General features: G+C 38.2%; 1 protein-coding gene across 4 annotated transcripts in view; it reads right to left on the bottom strand.

The window, feature by feature from the left end:
* Positions 1-19873, bottom strand: part of DGKH (diacylglycerol kinase eta) — a 173711-nt gene that overhangs the window by 25887 nt on the left and 127951 nt on the right. For all 4 annotated transcript variants that reach the window (XR_005102610.1, XM_037377163.1, XM_037377162.1 and 1 more), the window contains 12 exons: positions 19387-19472; positions 17809-17908; positions 16284-16560; positions 15710-15838; positions 11149-11283; positions 9211-9328; positions 8204-8314; positions 7953-8049; positions 5303-5410; positions 2144-2257; positions 1721-1855; positions 557-723 (listed from right to left, as the gene is read on the bottom strand). Coding sequence is in view for 3 of the 4 variants with exons in the window: in XM_037377163.1 (XP_037233060.1) it covers positions 557-723; positions 1721-1855; positions 2144-2257; positions 5303-5410; positions 7953-8049; positions 8204-8314; positions 9211-9328; positions 11149-11283; positions 15710-15838; positions 16284-16560; positions 17809-17908; positions 19387-19472 (1577 nt within the window). In the remaining variant the exon portion in view is untranslated. The remainder of the gene's footprint in view (positions 1-556; positions 724-1720; positions 1856-2143; positions 2258-5302; positions 5411-7952; positions 8050-8203; positions 8315-9210; positions 9329-11148; positions 11284-15709; positions 15839-16283; positions 16561-17808; positions 17909-19386; positions 19473-19873) is intronic.

Here is a 19873-nt window from a genome sequence, read left to right on the forward strand (position 1 = left end):
GATTTATCTGGCAATTTGGACTCCTTGAAAGTTGGTGTGTTAACTGTTTACTTGTACAACATTTTAATAAAAATTTCAGGTTTATTGAAAAATGCTCATCTTTTTGAAATTGTGAGTAACAAGGCTTTAAGGAGAAATAAGGTCAGGAGAAGTTAAGGTCAGGTGGATACATCCCCACTGTTGAAGTGTAAGGGTTTGTTGTTTTTTTTCAATAAATATATTTTTGCTTTTGCATAAAACGAGAAGTTTCAATTAAAAGCCTCTCTGCAAAGAAGCCTTTCAGTTTTCCATTTCCCTGCTCCCTGAGAAAGCCTGTTTTTGCAAGAGAAGAAAACACACAACAGTAAAATTACAGAAATACATACGAAAAGCATATATAAACAAGTTGAGCCTTAAAAATAAAATTTAAAAATTAAAATGCAATAACTTACAGAGTGGTAACTAGATATCAATCAAAACCAGGGAAAATACACACTTTCAAGTGCATGCATGCATTTGCATGAATAATTCAGTCTTGGCGTCTAGGTTGCCAATCCAAACATTAATTTTACTCTACCTGGTGATAAGCTCTTCTGCAGCTTGTGAGCACAGCTGGATCTGTGCAACCTCTTCTTCTGTAGCCAACTCAACAGCCTGCTGAGGGTACAAGGGAGATCGAATGACAGACTTACAGGAATCATACTTCTGTTTGTCTTCCCAAGACTTCAGGGTGTTTTCAAAGGCCTAATCAAAATGAATTACACATTCAGTTCACAGCACTTGAAGTATTTTTACTTAGTAAAAATTTTAATTTTATATTTTATATTTTATATAAATTCTAACTTACATAAAATTGTAGTTAAAAGTAACACTTAAATTTAATTTTATATAAATAATACAACCTGTATAAATAATGAAGTGAAATTTAGGGGGTTTTAACTTGGTATAAAGAATAAGTTACTACTGAAAGCTCGCTCTCTATCTCTTCTTCATTATCCTCAAAAAGTGTCTTCCAAAACAATAAGAACACAAAGACAGTGATAATACAAGCACATTTTGTGCAGACAGCAGGATCCAAATCTGAAACTAATACAGGATTCAAACTTAAAAAATGGTGGGGAAATTGAAAAAAATTTTACTCAGAGTTCAAATGCCATTAACTCCACCCTAAATTCAACATCCAGTTAGTAAGCAGACAACTGAGGGGCAGTTACACCTTGCATACAGTAATCCTAGACAAGCATGAACTCTCCAGTGTCTCTCTTGACTACGTTCCACTTGTGTCTCTTCTGTCTGAGACGGGGTTGTGGGGGGGAGGAAGGACTATTAGGAGAGAGACATGAGAGACACCTGCAGAAAGTTGTTCTGAAAAATGGACATTTGCTATTTATGCAACTGTGCTAAAACTTCCAGTATGTGATTGTGTATAATACACCTAGAGAAGAAGAAAGAAGAAAAAAGAGGAGGACAGAAGAAGAGAGGAGAAAGAAAGAATATATAATTTTTTTACCATTTTTTTATATATATTAATAAGAATACAGGAATAGCACTCACAAAACTGATAAAAGCTTTGTCATACAAAAGAGCAATGATCTTGCTTATTATAGAAATTATGTAACTGTAAGTAACTGTATGTTATATAAATAGTTATAAAACATTTTTGTAAGCACTGTTTTGTTCATATTATAACTGATCAAGTTAACCAATGTCAGTATTTTGTAATAATTGTTTTGCAACATACTCTGTCTCGCGTTAGCATCTGAGCTCTGTTTTTATGTATGATCTTAATAACTCCTGGGGGCTGGATCCATGCCTCTCCATCGACTTGCACAGGAACCCCTTCATCACCAAGTATGGTGATCTTTACTGACCGACACTGGAAAAGAACAAACACATTATTTTACAGAGCAATAAATACGGATGAAACCGGCAGGCCATCTGAATTATGTTGATTACTAGGAGCTGTGGCTTCTCTCCAGGACTGTCTCAAGGATGAAGCACTTTTATACTTCATTTATCATTGAAGATAATTTGTTTCCCGTTAAAATTATAACAAAGTCAGCACTTTATTAGTGTATAGGGTGGTGGTCATAAGGAGTACTGCTGCTTCACAGCATACAAACCGCTGCCAACCATGTTGCGTGCTTTCAAGTAAGAAACAAACCTGGGCTATTCTGTGGTGCTGGAGTTTGATGACTCTTGAAACTGCCATCTGCATGCTGCCAAATACAGCAACAACTTCTAAGATTTTATCATCAAATGATGGAGCCCCAAATATCTGCAAGGAAAAGAAAACACTAATTTTTGATCACATGTTCAATGAAACATATTCTTTTACTAATTCATTTGCAACATTTTAATGTTCTACCTTATTTACTGTAGAATAACTACACTGTCTCTCAAAAATCATAGGAGCGAGACAGCATAGACAGTAGGCAAGTATTTTAAAACAGCAATGCTAATAGCATTTCAAATATCTGAATGACAAAGCATATCCTTATATAGGAAGGATGGCATGTTTCAGCATGTAGACTAAGAAATGTTTTTCAAGGCAAGATGAAAGGCCAATTCAAATCTCTGCTTGGTGAATGTTCTTAATATCCAAGAGGTTCTTGAAGTTAAGAGGCATAATGGTGTCTTTTTGCTCAGAAGTGCTTATCTTTTTATATTCTGAATACTCTGGAAATCAACACACGAGTCCACACTCCACTTTGTTAAACACAGCTTTCATACTGAAGAGGATTTTGTTTGCGCTGTATACAATTATCCACTGTAAATATGAAAAACACTTCTCTACGGAACAAACATCCTCATATCCAGCCAAGATGGTGAATTTCCACGAGCTTACACAAAATTCGAGAAGTCTCACACATGCCATTGCCACCTGGTGTCCTGCAGGGGAATGCAGCCATGCCACAGCACAAGTCTTAAGCTGGAGTTCAACTGGGTCTGGCAGGAGATACCATACTAAGGTCACCTGAAGCTTGACCATTTCATCCTGATATGCATTAGGGAGCAACAAGGAAGAAAAATCAGAAGGAAAAATCACTCCAGTAAGAGTTTAATGGGTAAAGGGATGACCTTTCTGAGCGGTACTCAGACTACCTCAGTTGGCACCTTGGGCAGAGTAAGATGCATCAGAGACACCTGAGACCAGACCAGAGAAAATCCCTGAAAGGAGCTCAAAAGCCACAACTAGTCGGGTCCTGTCCTCTGATCAAGGATTTCCTGGAGGTGAAGAACAAGAGAGTGCAGATCCAGGACAGTGTAATTCAGGTAGTGTCTGCAGCAATGGCTCAGGGAGGGAGAGGATGGGTAACAGTCTGAAGGACTTTGGTCCCTGCTGCCCAGCAAACCAGCAGAAGCCTTCACCCTAGTACAGTAAGCGGTGGCTTTGTCCAGGAGGCTGAAGAGGTCTTCTCAGGGAAAGGGCTGCACAGCACAGTTGCTATAGTTTAGTGTCAAATCCAAGTGGCATTTCCCTTCAGAGCATCCCAGCATTGCACAGGTAGCTCTTGAGGAGGTAAGATTCCAAGAAAAAAAGCACAATTTTACTGGGTCTAGAGTGTTTTGAAGCAAAAGGTTTCCCCATCTGAATTTTTCCAGTTTCCATGGAAATTTTTGTGGTTTTGACATGAGGATGTGAATGTCTTGAAAAGAGCAAAGACAGTGATTCTGTTATTCAAAGGTAAAAAGTATGGAGTCTTTGATCCAGCTTTAACGATTTAAATTCAATTTAAGTGACACCTACAGGGCTAGTTCTCCATGGGTTAAGAAAAAGTAGCTATGTTTCATTTATTTGGTGCTTCCATTTTAGCCAAAGGATGGACAAACCGCAACCCAGTCTGCTGTGTCTCTCATGAGTAAAACATATCTGCACTGAAAACCAGCCTCTTTTTTTAAAGGCAACTGAATCAATATTTAAGAAACAACTCCCTCCCTTCCTGTTGCAGGTCATGTTTCCAGCCTGTCTTCTGGACACCAAAAAAGCATGCTTGAACAAGCCCCGCTTGAGTCGGTTGATGTGCATCTGCCCTCCTTGGCTCACCGCTAAAGTTTCAGGAATACTTGCAACTGTCAAGGCAACATCTTTCTTTTGTCCAGATAAGCAGAACCAGCAGCACTTCAGACCACCACCATCTCTGATGATCAGTCACTCAAGACTGCACTAAAGCAGTGAATTATGCTCCTAACTCCATCCAGAACAAATACATCAGTTTGCTGACACTTCTGATCTGCGGAAGACTAAGGGTATCAGTAAAGCTGCTCCAAGATACAGACATTTGCTACACACCAGTATGACAGCTAGGAGAGATCTTCTCACTCAATGAGGCAGTCCAGGGAGAAAAAGAAACTCCTGAACAGGAGCTGAGCAGGTGTTAGAGATGCTTTCAAGTTATGAATATGTACACCGAGTATATAAAAACTTCAGATATCCATAGCCAAATATAACCATAACTGCCATCCTCTGACGTATACCATAAATAAGAAAAGGACATTGAAACATGTTTCAGTATTTTTCCTGACTTTCATATATATGTGTGTGTGTGTGTGTGTGTGTGTATATATATATATATATAAGCAAAGGATTATAATACACAAGAAATCAAAATAATTTTGCCAAAAATATCCTGGGCCGTCTACATTAAAATCACAAGCTAATTTGCAACTACAGTTTTAGGTGATTCAGACCTCACACACACTAAATCAGGACATGCAGAATTAGGATAATCTGCTCATAATTACAACTGTTGCACTGTGTGTGAAGTGGATGGCAGCAGTAAGACTGCTCCAAGCTGTAAGACATTTAGGTATACGTATAGTGTAATGTTTCTTAGGAGATATAAGGAAGAACAAAAAAAAAAAGTATCTTGAAATATTTTGGAAGCTCATTGAAAATAATATTTTAAAAAAGAGATTACTACCCCCACTAAATTATCAATCACTAAATACATCAGTCCTCATTTGCTAAATCACCATCCCTTAGTCCAAACCCATTTGAAGAACAGGAGGAAATTCAGGTATAAACTGCGAGTGATTGTCTTTGTCCACCTTGCTTATTGTTAGAATATAGCAGAGAAACCTATGCTTTGACAAACATTATTTACAGGACTTTGTAAAACAAGATAGAGAGAAATTATTCATGTCTCTATTTATAAAATTAGTTTATAAAAATTCTCATAGAGCCATTTAAAAAAATCATTAAGCTTATTATGAACATTTTGCTGGAATGGACACAACAGAAGGCAACAGTGAAAAATCATGGGATATATTTTCAATAAAAGAATTGCCCAGAAGGTTACTTCTCTTTAATGTTACTCACATCATCTTCTTTGGTTCCACCCCAGAAATTGGTCCCACCAGCATAGCTGGGAATGTTTAGCACAGCTATGCCCTGCAGACTTGGAAGGGGGATGTACTGTCCGTCACACTGTAATGGATAAAAGCTCATTCAGTATATAAATCATGTGATAAAATAATCAGCTGTTTTTAAAACATGAATCTTCAACAGAGCTGGCAGGGGAGGGCAGAGTCATTAACAGGTTTGACACAAGACCATTCCCTCCGTGCTGTGAAGCACCTCTAACACAAACCTGTTCTCCGCAATCTTAGCACCAATTTTTACAGAGCTGAAAAACAGGTAGGTACTACATGCTGCAGTGAAATTCCTCATGCACTCAGACTGATCTGATTATCAAGGATCAAAGATCTTTTTGCAATGAAAGACCTATCTCCCTGCATGCGCACGGTAAGATCACCATGGACGTTACAAAAAGCTTCACTCACCCATTCACTAACTATATCAGCATTCCCAAAGTTGCAATACACTTGTTATTTAGGTAAATCCATTAAGCAGGGGCGGGGGGGTGGAATTAAAAAAAGTATCCAAGAATATTTCTGGCATAACCACAAATATGTAGCTAAGTGTTAGCATTGTATGATCGGCTTCCTGTAAAAATAACTTCATTCTCCTCCCAAAAGTGCAAAGGCAAATCCAGGACCGACCCCACAGTCATTACCCTGGCCATGGCTAGGAGTTGTTAATTTGCAGATAGGAGGTCACTCCTATGACTGACTGTTCAGCCCTCCTTTTTTACCACTTTAACCCCCAAAAACCATAAGCAACTCCAAGTCCTACTCAACATGATCACAGGATGATGTGGGTCAGTCTCACCCTACTTATGGCCAAGAGTAAATTTACAGACATCAGTGAAATCATCCTTGACTTACAGCACCACAACTGTTGGCATCACCAAGGTGAGCCCAGTGATCTCAAACCAGTCAACTTGGAGTCAAAAGTGCAGTCCTGCAGCAGTGCCACAAGGAAATGGCACTTGAAGCAAGTTAGAAACATAAGGTCATAAATGCTGGATGCCGGTATCACTTTGCGGATCATGAATTTGCAAGTGAAATTGCCTTTAAAGCAGACTGCTAGATTACCGCAAGTTATCAGTCCCACAGAAGGATCTTAAAATTACACAAATGAAATAGAAATCCTCAGGAAATAAGGACGAAATTTGTACCAGTTTTATCAGGAGAAGAAAAACATGCAAAACTATTTCCAGAATGTGTTTAGTGCTCTCTTTTTATATCTCAGTACAAGACAGAATGTAATATTTTAATAAAAAAGTGACAGTATCCAAAATATGCTGTGATATTAATAGATGATGCACAGTCATTTGCATTATAGTAGAGGTCTGCCTCCAGTTCCTAAAACTGATATTTTTAATTTTCCAATGCTGTGCACTCATCACATGTTTTAGCATAAGGCTATTATTATGTAAGGTAATACTAAATATGAAATTTCTACTTGCTGGTTTACTTCCGGAAATATGAAAAAAATAATTATGGGAAGGTCAGATTTGAATCTTATTCAAAAGATCCTTAAATTAGAATTCTATCTGCAGCATACATAGCGTTCCTTCCTGTCATTATATTTGCTAACTACTGCATAATTCCTTGATAATTACTCAGTCCTTAGATAACAGCAATCTGCCGCTACCACACAAAATCCTCCTCAATCTCAGAAGACTGAGAAAGAGTTCCAGTGACTTCAAATTATTCTTTCAACTTAAAAAGTTATTTTCATATAAGTATCATGAACTTCCATAAGAAATACTTAGCATGAAGTAAAAAGAGGGAATTATGTATGCTCTCTGTCAAAATCCAGCCTAGATAGTCTCTGGGTGAAAATAACTGGAACCATCCCATAGTCTTTTTCTGCATTTGGTAGTAATTTATATCTCCTTTAAGTTCCCATTGCCATGAAGAAGACTTAGGTTTCATGTTAGAACTTAAAAGACAAAAACCAACTATGTTAAGACAATTTACACAGCATTTGTTATTGCTGCGATCATACCTTGCTTCTTTTTGTGTGACTGTCTTAAACACCTATTACAGTCTCTACCAGTGCAGCTGGGCTTCTTGCAATGCACATTCAGAATCTTCCCTCTTCCGTCGGGAATATTTTACTAAGATCATCTCTGTGCTCTCTCTATATGTGTAACCAATCTTTCAGGGAGTTTAAAATGAACCTGAAGGATTACGACTCTTCCTATCTCTTTCCTTCTGTTTAGAGTATGTTCATTTCTGTTATTAAAAGCAGTTATTAAAAACCTCTTATTAAGACCAGTCCTTAAAAACTGGTCTTCCCCTTTCATGCAGTGAACATTAAGAAACATACCCTACCTATACAGTATTTAAAAAAAAACAAAAACAAAACAAAAACAAAACACAACAACCAGTAATTACAAGAAACAATATACTGGGTATTTTGGGATATTTAAGTACTGACATTTTACTCCAGAAAAACACCTAGGGAGCCACCTCTTACGTCACACGTTTTTACACAGTGCCTTTGACGTCAGCTTGGGCTGACACAAGAACTTCAAAAGGTTTCAAAAGGAAGACCAAATTCTTCACTACACACTGTGGAAGCAAAAATACTCATTCAGTCCCCAAATAAAATTTACCTCAAGTTGAACTTTTTGTTCTAAGTTCTTGTAAGTTCTCTGCAGTAGCTCTTTTGTGCCAAGAACTCCATACCACATCATGTTTTTCGTCCGACTTCTGAAAACAGGTAAAACAAGACCCACGTATTGAAATACACACATTATTATGTCTTGTATTTGAAGGATGAGAAGAAGTTAAGAAACTCAAATAAAGAGATAAGGAAAAGAACATAATGGAAATGTCTTGCCTCTGTTATTGACATTTATAGTACCTGCACTTTTCAGGGTGCTCTTCTCGCTTGTTATTAAATTCTAGTGAAATTTTTGCATCTAATCCAATTCCAAAGTAGTTGTTCATGACACATTTTTCTGAATATCCCTCCCTGTTAGAAGAAAAGAGATAATTAGCTGTACATTTGTACAGTACCTGGACACACAGAGCTTTGACCAAGATTGTGGTTCATCTCAGAACAGATACATCAATCAAGAGATGTGAAGAGATGCTTCCTCCCAATCTCTCTGAGGAAACCCAACAGCAGTCAAAGAGACAGACTGGCTGGTAGCTCCTTTGCAAGTGTAAGTTACTTCACGTAGGGCACACCGCCATCCAGCACATATCCCGACATTATTCTGGGTATGGTGGAGAACAGAGGAAAAAGCTGCCCCGGGCATGGCTCTGAGACAGCAGCAGCACACCAGGCTGAGCACCCAGGCTACCTTTAGGCATGCTGGTGCTAGATGTTTGGCTGATGCTGCTGGCACAGCAGTACTTTATTTTAGGGGAGCCATGGCCCACAACCCAGATAACATCTGTAAGTCTCTGCCAATGCCAGACCCAGTTCTGGGAAGCAGAGACAGCTTAGGACACAAAATTTCCACCTCACTGCTCCAATCCTTAGGAGAACACTCTTTGTCCTCTGCCACAAAGTGCCCAGACCTGCTTCAGCATCTTGCTGGCAGATAAGCTTGCATTCAGACCCGTGGTTTGGGCAGGAAAATCCAGCTCTGAAGGACTGCTGTCCCCCTCCTCCCAGAGGAAGTGAGCAAAGAGTAAATGAGCAAATGTAGCCTATTATTTCTGCTGCTGCAAGACAATTTTGCACTACTCATAACTAAAATGGCACAATCCAACCTGTTTTCAGACTTTGAAGTCTACTGCCAAATGACAGCAAACAAGAACTTCACAATGAAAAGAAAAAAAAATACAAAAAGGTAAAAAAAAAAAGTTTAAGAAGAGCAAACTAAAGCAAAACAGTAAATTTGGAAAAAAACTTCTTACAGGGAATCTGGATCCGGGTCGATAAATGGTGTAGCACCAAATGGATCGATGTTTGCTAGCAACATTTTGCTAATAATTGAACTTCCTGCAATAGAAGCAGCGAGACCAGCCCTCAAACCTGATTAAAGAAAAAAAACAGAAAAAAAGTAACAAAACCCTAATTTGTGTCTGATAAACAGAGAAATATATACTGTCATAATATAAGCCACATACTGAGAGACAAAATTAATTAAATCCATATAGGGATTGACTGTGTTTCTATCTAAATTTTTACCTATATTGGTTATCTTTTCAGGTCTTTGGCTCCCTTGAGCAGAAAGGCAGCTATGCTGCAGTGCAGTGGCCGACTCTTCAGGTACCACCATTGAGAAAGAAAAAAAACCAAAGAAAATTCAGGATTTCAAGCCAATACTCATTGGCTGGCATAGTAATTGCAGGGGTGACCTAACATCTAAAAAGACTACTAGAGCTTTTTATTTAATTTAATCTTCATCCCCAAACGGTCCATGATTCCCTTGGTCCTTTCCTTTGGAAATATTCCTAAGGAACACCCTTACCATTTCTACAACTGGTAGAGTCATAGCATAATTTAATTTGTGGAAAGATCACAGCGTTGCCATGCCTCCAGTGACTAATACTGACGTCACTCTACAACTGTGTAATGTATGTAAACAAAGAAAAGTACTTTCTAAAAGCTTTCACTTAAATTGGCCTAAAGAAAAATGTCAGCACAGTTCCATTATGTTTTAACTATATTAATAAAGTTAATGAAAACAGTTTTACTGGTGCCCCCTAGTATTAATTGTATTTGGATAAGAACGGATTTTTGGTTTTCAACTTTTTTTACTGCACAACACCTTTGTGTAGTTTCAGTTACCACTTCCAGAGAGGTATCTACAGACACCTCTTATTCAGAAGGTTGTACTTCACATGGCTCTGTCCCTCAGCCCCTACACAGCCTCCACTGACAATATGGTGGATTCAGAGGGTGAATGATAGAAGGACTTGGGGATACCAGTGGATGAAAAGCTGGACATGAGCCGACAATGCGTGCTCACAGGCCACAAAGCCAACCGTATCCTAGGGTGTATCAAAAGAAGTGTGGCCAGCAGGCCAAGGGAAGTGATTCTCCCCCTCTACTCCACTCTTGCAAGACCCCACCTGGAGTACTGCATCCAGCTCTGGGGCCCCCAGCACAAGACAGACACGGAGCTGTTAGAGCAGGTCCAGAGGAGGGACGTGAAAATGGTCAGAGGGGTGGAGCACCTCTCCCATGAAGAAACGCTGAGAGAGTTGGGCTTGTTCAGCCTGGAGAAGAGAAGGCTCCGGGGAGCATTTATTGTGACCTTTCAGAATATAAAGGGGGCTTGTAAGAAAGACTGAGAGACTTTTCACCAAGGCCCGTAGTGACAGAACAAGGGGCAATGGTTTTAAACTGAAAGAAGGTAAGTTCAAATTGGACATACTGAAGAAATTTTTTATGAGGGTGGTGAGATACTGGCAGAGGTTGCCTGAAGAAGCTGTGGATGCCCCATCCCTGGAAATGTCCATAGTCAGGCTGGACAAGGCTTTGAGCAACCTGGTCTAGTGAAAGATGTCCCTGTCTATGGCAGGGGGGTTAGACTGGATGATCTTTAAAGGTCCCTTCCAACCCAAACCACTCTGTGATTCTGTGATTCTAAGATCCTGAATTTTATTTTTCGTCCTCCAGATTCAAACACAATGCTTTTTTACATCTGGTGTTGTGCCAAATGATCAGGAAGCTTCTACATTTTTTTTTTTGCATTTCCTACTATACGATACAATACCAAGACGTGTATTTCAGTTCAAACAAATTCAGCATAGGAAGTAAAAAATCATTATCTGACAGCAAGCAGGGGAACAGAAGGCTAATATTAAAGCAGTGCAAGGAACAGCAGATCTCAAAATCATAATTACCTGGGCAGATAATCCTAGTGTTAAGCACTGGGAGGTTTTCCTTGCTTGCAGCCAAAGCTGGAGCAGAGAAAGAGCCTGTCTGAGAATGGATACCTCGGCTTGTACGTCGATCTGGAGATCTTGGTGCAGTTTTAACTGTGTAGAAGAAGTAAAAGAGTACTAATTAGAACTATTATGGCTTTACCAAATACACAGTTTTTACAGCCCTGAAAATATTTCAAAAGCATTAAGTTAATCTGTTACCATTCTGTAAGAAATGTCTATTCCCCTCACACCACAGTTTTTCTTCCCACTACAGGGAAGAAAATTCAGAAACAGATCAACTGACAAGCACAAATTAAAATGAGTAAGTGTGCGTGGAATTCAATATGAGGCGTTCCCAACTTAAGTTTCAAGCTACTAGTGAAAGCTGCATTATATCCACCTTAAAATGCAGTATTTACTGCTGCAGTAAGCTTCTGATAAACATATTAATGAAGTAGTATGAATTTAAACTTAAATTCAATCTGAATTTACTTATAACTACATTATATAGTATATTATTATTATTTATAACAATTTTAAAGCTATTCTAACCTGTTGGCCATGGAAATACCTGATCAACAGCCACACTATTTGCTTCCTGCAGCTAAAATGGGTCCCCTGCCTGCATCAGGTTTCTGACAACACCAGACAAAACTCCGACATCTTTATCTACAGCCAAAATGAAAACTGCATGGGAAGGGAAAGAGCCATGTTCAGATATACTTGTCTTCTCAGTTAGAGAGATCGTGGAGGACATCAGTTTCTCATAATCTTTTCTTTATCACAAAACAATCCCAGCAATTCCCAAAATAACTGAAATAAATTATTTATTAGAATTATCCAGAAGATTGATTAATGAAACCTTGAGACAGAGAGCACGGTTTGGTAGTTGATGTAATTGTTGGTGACAAAGGCTCAGGAAAAGAAGGGGAAGAAAATCAATGGGAAAGAGATTATTTTCACAAAGAGCAACTGGTAGCTCAGTGAGGCCAGTTATCCCTGGGGCCACCCCTGGAGGTGATGAAGAAGGATAGGCTTTCCAAAGTGCTGATCTCAGGTGCTGTAATTTACTTTCTTGGCAGAACTTGCTTCATGCTGACTGAGAGAATATGCCAGTGCCTGTTTTAGCCAGGGGAAGTGAATCTTTGTGAAACTCAGCCCTGTCAGACATAGCCAGATATTGGTGCCCCAGGGAAGAAAGTTTGGGTATCACCAAAGCATTTCCATGCCCATGTAGAAAGCTTTTGCACACCAGATGACCACAGACAATTTCCTGGCTACCTCTGCTCTACATTATCATGTGTTAAAACTACTTAATCTGAGGACAGCTTCAACTTTCTGAAGAAGGTCAGAACAAACAATGAAATGATTTCGAAGTGATCTGATAGATTCCTCTCAAACCCGGAAAATTAATCTAGCAAAAATAGAAGGATTAGCACCAGGAAGCAGAAGAAAAACAGCACCACGAACATGGTGGGAAGGATAAAATACCCTTTTTTTGTGGCAGGAGGGGGACACATCAGTTCACATCAATCATGACAGCTCAGGCTTAGTAACTGTATGAAGACATTAATAGAAAGAAAATGCAGAGTGGGAAAATCTAGAGACAAAGGCAGTAACAAGAACCAGGGTTTAGAAACCATTAGTTCAAAACAATTCGTGCCAGGATTTGGGCATTCACTTTCTTTTTAAGTGATTATAATCTAGCATGGAACTGTCAATTAAGTGGCAAATTCTTTACCTGCTTGTATTCCAGGAACAAGTTCACACACCTTTCTGGATGACTTGCTTAAGTCAAATGGAAATTATTAGATGCAGGACAGGAAAAAGTGGGTGAAATTTCCTGGACTGTTTTATATGAAAGGTCTGCCTAACAGCTCCTTCTGACTTTAACATCTGTATAACAACCTGGCAGTTGTCACAAAATGCTACAAGTATTGCACGATAACAGTAAACCACAATGATTTGTATCTGTACACAACAAAACACTGTAATAACGTTAAAAAATGGAAAGAAATAAAAACTGCAAATGATATCTAACAAGAGTTGTTAAATATTTAGATGAAGGTAATTAACATATGGAAAAATATTGTCTTCATCAAATGACCAGGAAGATCCTCAGAGGGAAAAATATAATGTTCAGAACAATATTAACATTCATTTTTCATAATGCTACTGAAAAATTCACAACACTATACACATAGCCTGTTCTGTCTGTACTTGGGAACAAGGCAGTTAGATTAAATGGGAAAACCAACAGAGCAGCTGCTCTTTATTTGACAGAGAAGACTCTTGGGGATAACTGCAATAAAGATAAACTTTTGCTGTTCATGCTCTGATAAAAACAACAGAGCCCTAATGAGTAAAACTGATGTTTCATTGCAGATAATTGAATTCATGTTTCATGCTTTGTCCCTAAACACCTATCTTCCACTGACAGCATTAATATGCACTCCATTTCACACATATCAGATGTATGAAGAATACAGCTCCCCAATAAAAAGAGAAATTGTATCAAAAACCAAGGGGTTTATATATATATCTACACATGGATATACATACATGTGTATTTTTATTTTATTATATATTTTTTTATATATTTTTATGCCAGTAGGATTGGGTCATCCACAGGGACAGCATCCTCTGTGAGTTGAAACTAGACAACCACCAAGCATTGATTCCTATAACCAAGGGAAAAAGAGAGGGGCCAATGAAGAGACAAACACTGGAGAAAGTCTGACATCCATTCCTGGAGAAAAGGAAATGTGAGATTCTGAATCAACACAATCCCCGAGAGACGTTTCTAAGGCAGGAGCTACCAACAGAGGCAGCAGCTCCACAGCAGAGCCTCAGGAGGACAACTCCTTTCGAGGATGTTGGTGTCAGTTAGGGTAACAGAAGGAGATGCAAATCCCAAGCAACTTTGCTCATTTTACCACAGAAGTTGCTCACTAAATATCTAGAGGATGTTTTGCTGTCCACCAGCTACCACTGTTTCTCCATGATCCGTAGATCATCTCAGGACCTTACCTGCAGTGCATCATTGTCTACTTTGATAATATGGCAAGGCAAAACCTGAAATTTCCACCTACAGTAAAGAGCAAATTTCCTAAAATTACTATGCAGCTTGACACTCTTGAACAACCCTGACACATGAATTACCAGTCAACACAAAATGCAGTGTTGACATTCGTGACAGAAAATGTCCAAACATGACCTCTGGCTGGATTGGCTTGGTGCCAAAACCAAGCAAAGGAGGAGGTAAGTGAAGGTCCTGCATGACAAATCATCCTTCCGTCTTCCGCTGCAGCCACTCATTGGCAGATTTCATAAAGGACACATGAAAGAGAGATTTTACCCTATCGTTCGAATGCAGGAATTAGTACCATGCTATTTCAGGAGATGACTGTTCTCTAAATATCATTTTACACACAGTAACCAAACACTGAATAGCCAAAAGGAAAGCTTAGTGACAAAATGGGCTATTTATGAAAACGCTACCTTCCAAGAAGTTGTTTTAAACTCAGATCACTCAATATTCTGATTGCTTTGTACAATTATTGATACAAATAATACAACTGGGTTCTGTTGCATTTTAAAACACAGCATGGGCTACCCACGCTGTCTTTCTCTTTTTTTGGAAAGTAAACTGCAGAGCCCCACAGCGAGGGGGGCACAGAATGATACTCCTACAGGAAAGCAGAAGCACTTCGACAGCAGTAGTTGATAAAGTCCATCCAACCAAGGACAGAGTAGGTAGGGGGCTCTACACCTTGGAAAGCAAGGGTAGCTTGGTATGGTGGCTTGCTACATGTACTGCAGCAGCCAATAGCTGCAAGGAACTATCTGGACTAATGACCTGAATTTGGGACAACAAAGCAAAAAATTTTTCATGGGAAGAAGCTCCAGGGTACTGAAGACTTTGGTTCAAATATCTGTTCTGGGTTAGACAAATAGAGAGGGTGACCTTAGTACTGCCACTTTTCAGGAGACTTCTGTGCTCCAGTTTCTGTTATATTCTTTCCTGTTTTATGCTGTTGTACTTCATTTAGAAGATTCAAATATTCATTCTCTCTGTTCTAATAACTGTCTCAAGGTAAGTCCCTAGCTGAGATATCAAGGTTTTGTTGTCAATACAATGAATAAATATGTTTGTTTTACACAAACTCCTTCAACAGAAATGACTGAGAAACTCCTATAATATGCCCTAAAACGCCTACAACTGAGACATACTATTGCCACCACTACCAAGGATCTATTCCCTGCTCAGGTGCCTGTAGAAAGGTGAGCGTAAATTCACTTGGATTAAATGCAGGCAAACACCTTCTCAGTTTTGTAAATACATTCTGAAAGACTGTTGATCTCATCTCCTGCATTTTTCCCTTAACTTTTATTATTCCAAATCTATTAAAATTTGTGACTAGCTTCCAGTGAAACAGGATGTTAGTATATTTAATTATGGAGCCAACTATAATATAACTAATGCAACTTATAAGGAAACTGTAATTTTAAGCTATTTTATTCCTAATTTACTCACTTGATGGGGACTCAAGCTCCTTTGTATCTTCCTCTTTTTCCTCTTCTTTGGATTCATCCAATTCTTTGCTATATTCTAGTGAAGACTGGTTCACTTGTTCTTCACTATGAGCATTCTGCTCATCCACGACTGCTTATTAAAAAAGAAGACAGAAATTTTCAAGATTTTTAAAGAAAAACTGCACACGTGGAAAATTAGCTTTTTTGCTTCCTGTAGCTTAACGTTTAAAAATACTAACAAAAGATTTCTAATGCCAATTCAGCAAAAGACAGTTGAGCAATCTTTTGCCTGTTGATAAAGATTTGCTGCCAGAATTTTTAATTTTCTGGAGGATAGTAATTACCAAAGAAGCACACTTTTGTATGTGCACACACATGCATACATATATATTCATGTACGCAGACAGTCATCAATATCCAAACAAGCTGTATTTCTTTTCCTTGCAGCTTGTAATAAGCACATGATTATTTTTTTTTAACTAGCATAAGTTTTCATCATTGTAGTTTGATTTCTACATTCTTACATAGAAAAAAATTATTTTATCAGTAAGGATCAAAACATTGTTGATGCGCACCTTTTTCTGCTTGTTCAATGATCTGCCTTACAGCCTTCTTCAAGCTGTTTGCCCGGAGCATTAACTGTTCCCTTGGTTTGAAGAGTTTCTGTGTGGAAGACTTTGAGACACACTCTGCTAATTGCTCTTTACTTTCAGATAAGGATTCTTCACTTGAAAACTCCTCTGCTTCTTCTTCCACAATGGGCGGAGTGATGCCTGGGAGGATGGGAGCAGCCTGGGCTTCTGTGTGAAGAGCCTGGAGCAATAGGTCTAGCTTCTCATTTAACTCAGAGCACTAAGACAAAGTGGAAAAAAATACACACACCAAAAAAACTTAACAGTGAATGTGTGAACATTTGCAGGAAATTAAGTACCAGATTATATTAAAATTGTAGGTGTCTTAAATGTCTATGTAATTTTTTATGTAAAATCCAAACCTAGTTTCAACATTTTGGAATATCAGATTATGAGTAGGTCTGCATGGTTTATTTGCAGACATACCCTCTGACACCCAACCAGATTACAGCAATTACAACAAAAAAATCCCACACTCAGATGACAGTAACACACCCTACTAAATTCACCCTGCCATGCAACTAGAGTTCAGTCTTACTCCTCTCCCAACGGCCTGCAGCACAGAGAATCACCACAGATTTGCCCATAGCACGCATTATAAGAAATTATGGGTGCCCCAATATGGAGTTAATCTATGGGGACATGCCCAGGTGTTAGACTGAGACACATGGGGTTGCTTTTGCAACACAGCTTTACATTTCAGCAAGTGAGCTGTCACGGAGAAAAGAGGCTCAAGCCAGAACCACACACTGTCAAACACCTCTACCCATCACTAAGCAGCTGCTGTCTGTAGGTACACTAGAAAAGCCGTGACTTTCTGTGCTTAAAGGAAAGGAAACCAACGCTGTCTGGCCTTGGAACAGTAAAAAAGATAAATTAATTCTAAATTGTGCACCAAACAGAAACACAAACCACAAATTGCCATTTAGAGCAAGTACATAGCCTGACTCTGGGTTTGTTAGTGATTGCGCTTTCTTGTTTTCTTTTCAGCTCATGTAAATTCTGTGCCTCATACCAAATCCTTCTGTTTGGGGTTTGTTTAGTTTTTTCCAATGCTTTTTCAACGTGATCTCTACAATTTGCAGCTTAAACCATTCTTTTTAATATTGTAGTCTCTCTTCCCTTCATTCTCCCAGCATACTCTCTCCTCATTATTCTATTGTTTTCCCATAGCTAATTTAATCCCTAAAAGTATAACTTCTAAGGCAAAATCTTTCACTTCTACATACATTACCATGAACTTTATCCTTTATGAATCAAAAAGTGTAAACAGAATTTATAGAGATCTTAGAGTTAAAGATGGTTTGGAAATAACTGTTCTATGCAATAAGAAGAGAAGAATTTTACAGTCATTGGTTAAAATGAAAGCCAAGCTGGGCATCCTGGAGCAATCTGAAAAATAAACACCTATGAGCTATGAACTTTCAAAAACCTACAACTTTAAACCAGAACATAGTCATAGTCTTACTTTAACGGCCATGGCATCAGCTTCCTCTGTATTTTCCATTGGCTTTTCGTAAGTCTTCCCTATTTTGGCAACGAAGTCCTTTACAGTTTCACATAATATTCTTCAGATAAAGAAAGGAAAGAGGAAGTCAAATTAAATAAAATATGTGTTTTGAATATTAAATTCATATGGCAACTTATTTATATGTATACTGCTATACACCATTCTTGTCGGAAACGACTGCTCTGTGATGATACTAGCAAAGCAGATGATACTCTCTTCCATGGCTTGAAAAATTCAAGTGATAAGCTTTAAAACAAAAACCCTTCCTCAAAATCTTTTATTTAAGCCTTTGCACACATTGTATCTCAGTCTCTTATTTCTAAGAACTGAAATCAATGTGACTATTTCATCCATTCCCTTGCTTGTACACCTTCCATACCAGAGGAGTTAGCAAACTTGCATTCTCTGATAACTTCAGTCTTGCAAACTCCCACACAAAGATGGAGCCTAGAAACCATGGAGAAAATCTACTGATGTTAAGGGAGCACTTCTTAGATGAGAGCATATGGCCACACATGACCCACTGCACAGCTCATGCTTCTGAACCACAGCCGACCCCCTGAGGGCTATCTATGCAAACTACAGTGGCTGCAATGAATTTTCACTGTGTAAATCAGAGAAAGACTTGGTTCTTATTACCTACGCCAAAAAAGAGCAAACTTACTAACGAGGTGTGGAGAACTCCTTAGTATTGTTCATTTGATTGAAAATTATTTGACAGAAATTAGATTTAACAAGATACTGACCCAATTTAGAATCTGGAGTTATAATAAAATTCTGCAATTCGGTTTTCAACATGTGCTATGTAGACTTTAAAAATGAAATTTTATTAACATGCTTTTAGCAGGGGAAAAAAAAAAAAGAGAGGTAATGACATTCAGATGTATTTTTGAAGATTCAATGACTGGGTCTTTTGCATATTGCAAAATATAAGGTGTTTGGTTCTTTTCACAGAGAAGGTATACGCAGAATACTTCTGATTTCAGGTGATGTCCACGATTTGCCAAATAATTCTCTCTCATTTTTAAGTGTTTCAGTTTGGGGGAAAAAACCCACAACCCTATTGTCTGAGACCACTATTGATTGAACTGATACAGACAGAGCTATGACAAAGCTACCTAGCCTGAAGTTCTGCTTCACATCGGTGAAATTATTTGTCATCTTAAAGATATGGATATGCATAAAACAAAACAGAAGAAAAGCAATGTGAAGTATGTCACATATTCACATTAGTAACAGTAAGTTTCTTATTTAAGCTGCACGCTGATTTGGAGTGATTTAAAACAACTTCATATTAATATTATGTGATTTTTGTTAAGATGTTGATGTGTTTAGTAATAAGCTATCCATTACAATTGTACCATTTAAACATTTTGCAGAAAAAATATCCACTCCAAAAGACATAAATCAAGATATATTAAGCCAAGCCAGTTGGGCCAGCCATAAGAAAATCAGGCTTAGACAGAAGGTTATTATGGTGATGATGTTACACAGGGGATTTATTCCACACATCGTACATAAAACCTATCAACCCACTTGGCAGATGATATGACAACTGAGTGCTGATCAGAATTGAGAATTTTTGCAAGATGAGCAGCAACTGAGTCCTCATAAGCAGATATCTGAAAACAGAGAGAAAAAAAGACTACAATTTTCACACGTTTCAGCAGTTTAACACTGAGCAGTGAGTTAAAATGCCTCCAAAAATAGCAGGATTTTCATTTCAGATCTAATACAAGTACAAGCAGCTGGCAATGCAAATTCTACCCACATACTGTATTTTATTTATCAGATTTTTAATATTCAAAGTAACACTGCATCTGAGAACTTGATCCACAGTTCTTTTACTCCTCATAGAGAAAACATGAAGTTATTTCTAGGCTAAAAATAATCCATAAGGCAGAAAAAAACCTACCTCCTTTCTAGATTTATAACAACTTGAATTAATATAATGTATTTCGTTTATAAAACAAGCAAAGTTTCCCTCAAGCTAAGCTGCTCGACCAAGAATAAATCAAAAGTT

The sequence above is a fragment of the Falco rusticolus genome, chromosome 2, assembly GCF_015220075.1.
Source record: "Falco rusticolus isolate bFalRus1 chromosome 2, bFalRus1.pri, whole genome shotgun sequence".
NCBI lineage: Eukaryota > Metazoa > Chordata > Aves > Falconiformes > Falconidae > Falco > Falco rusticolus.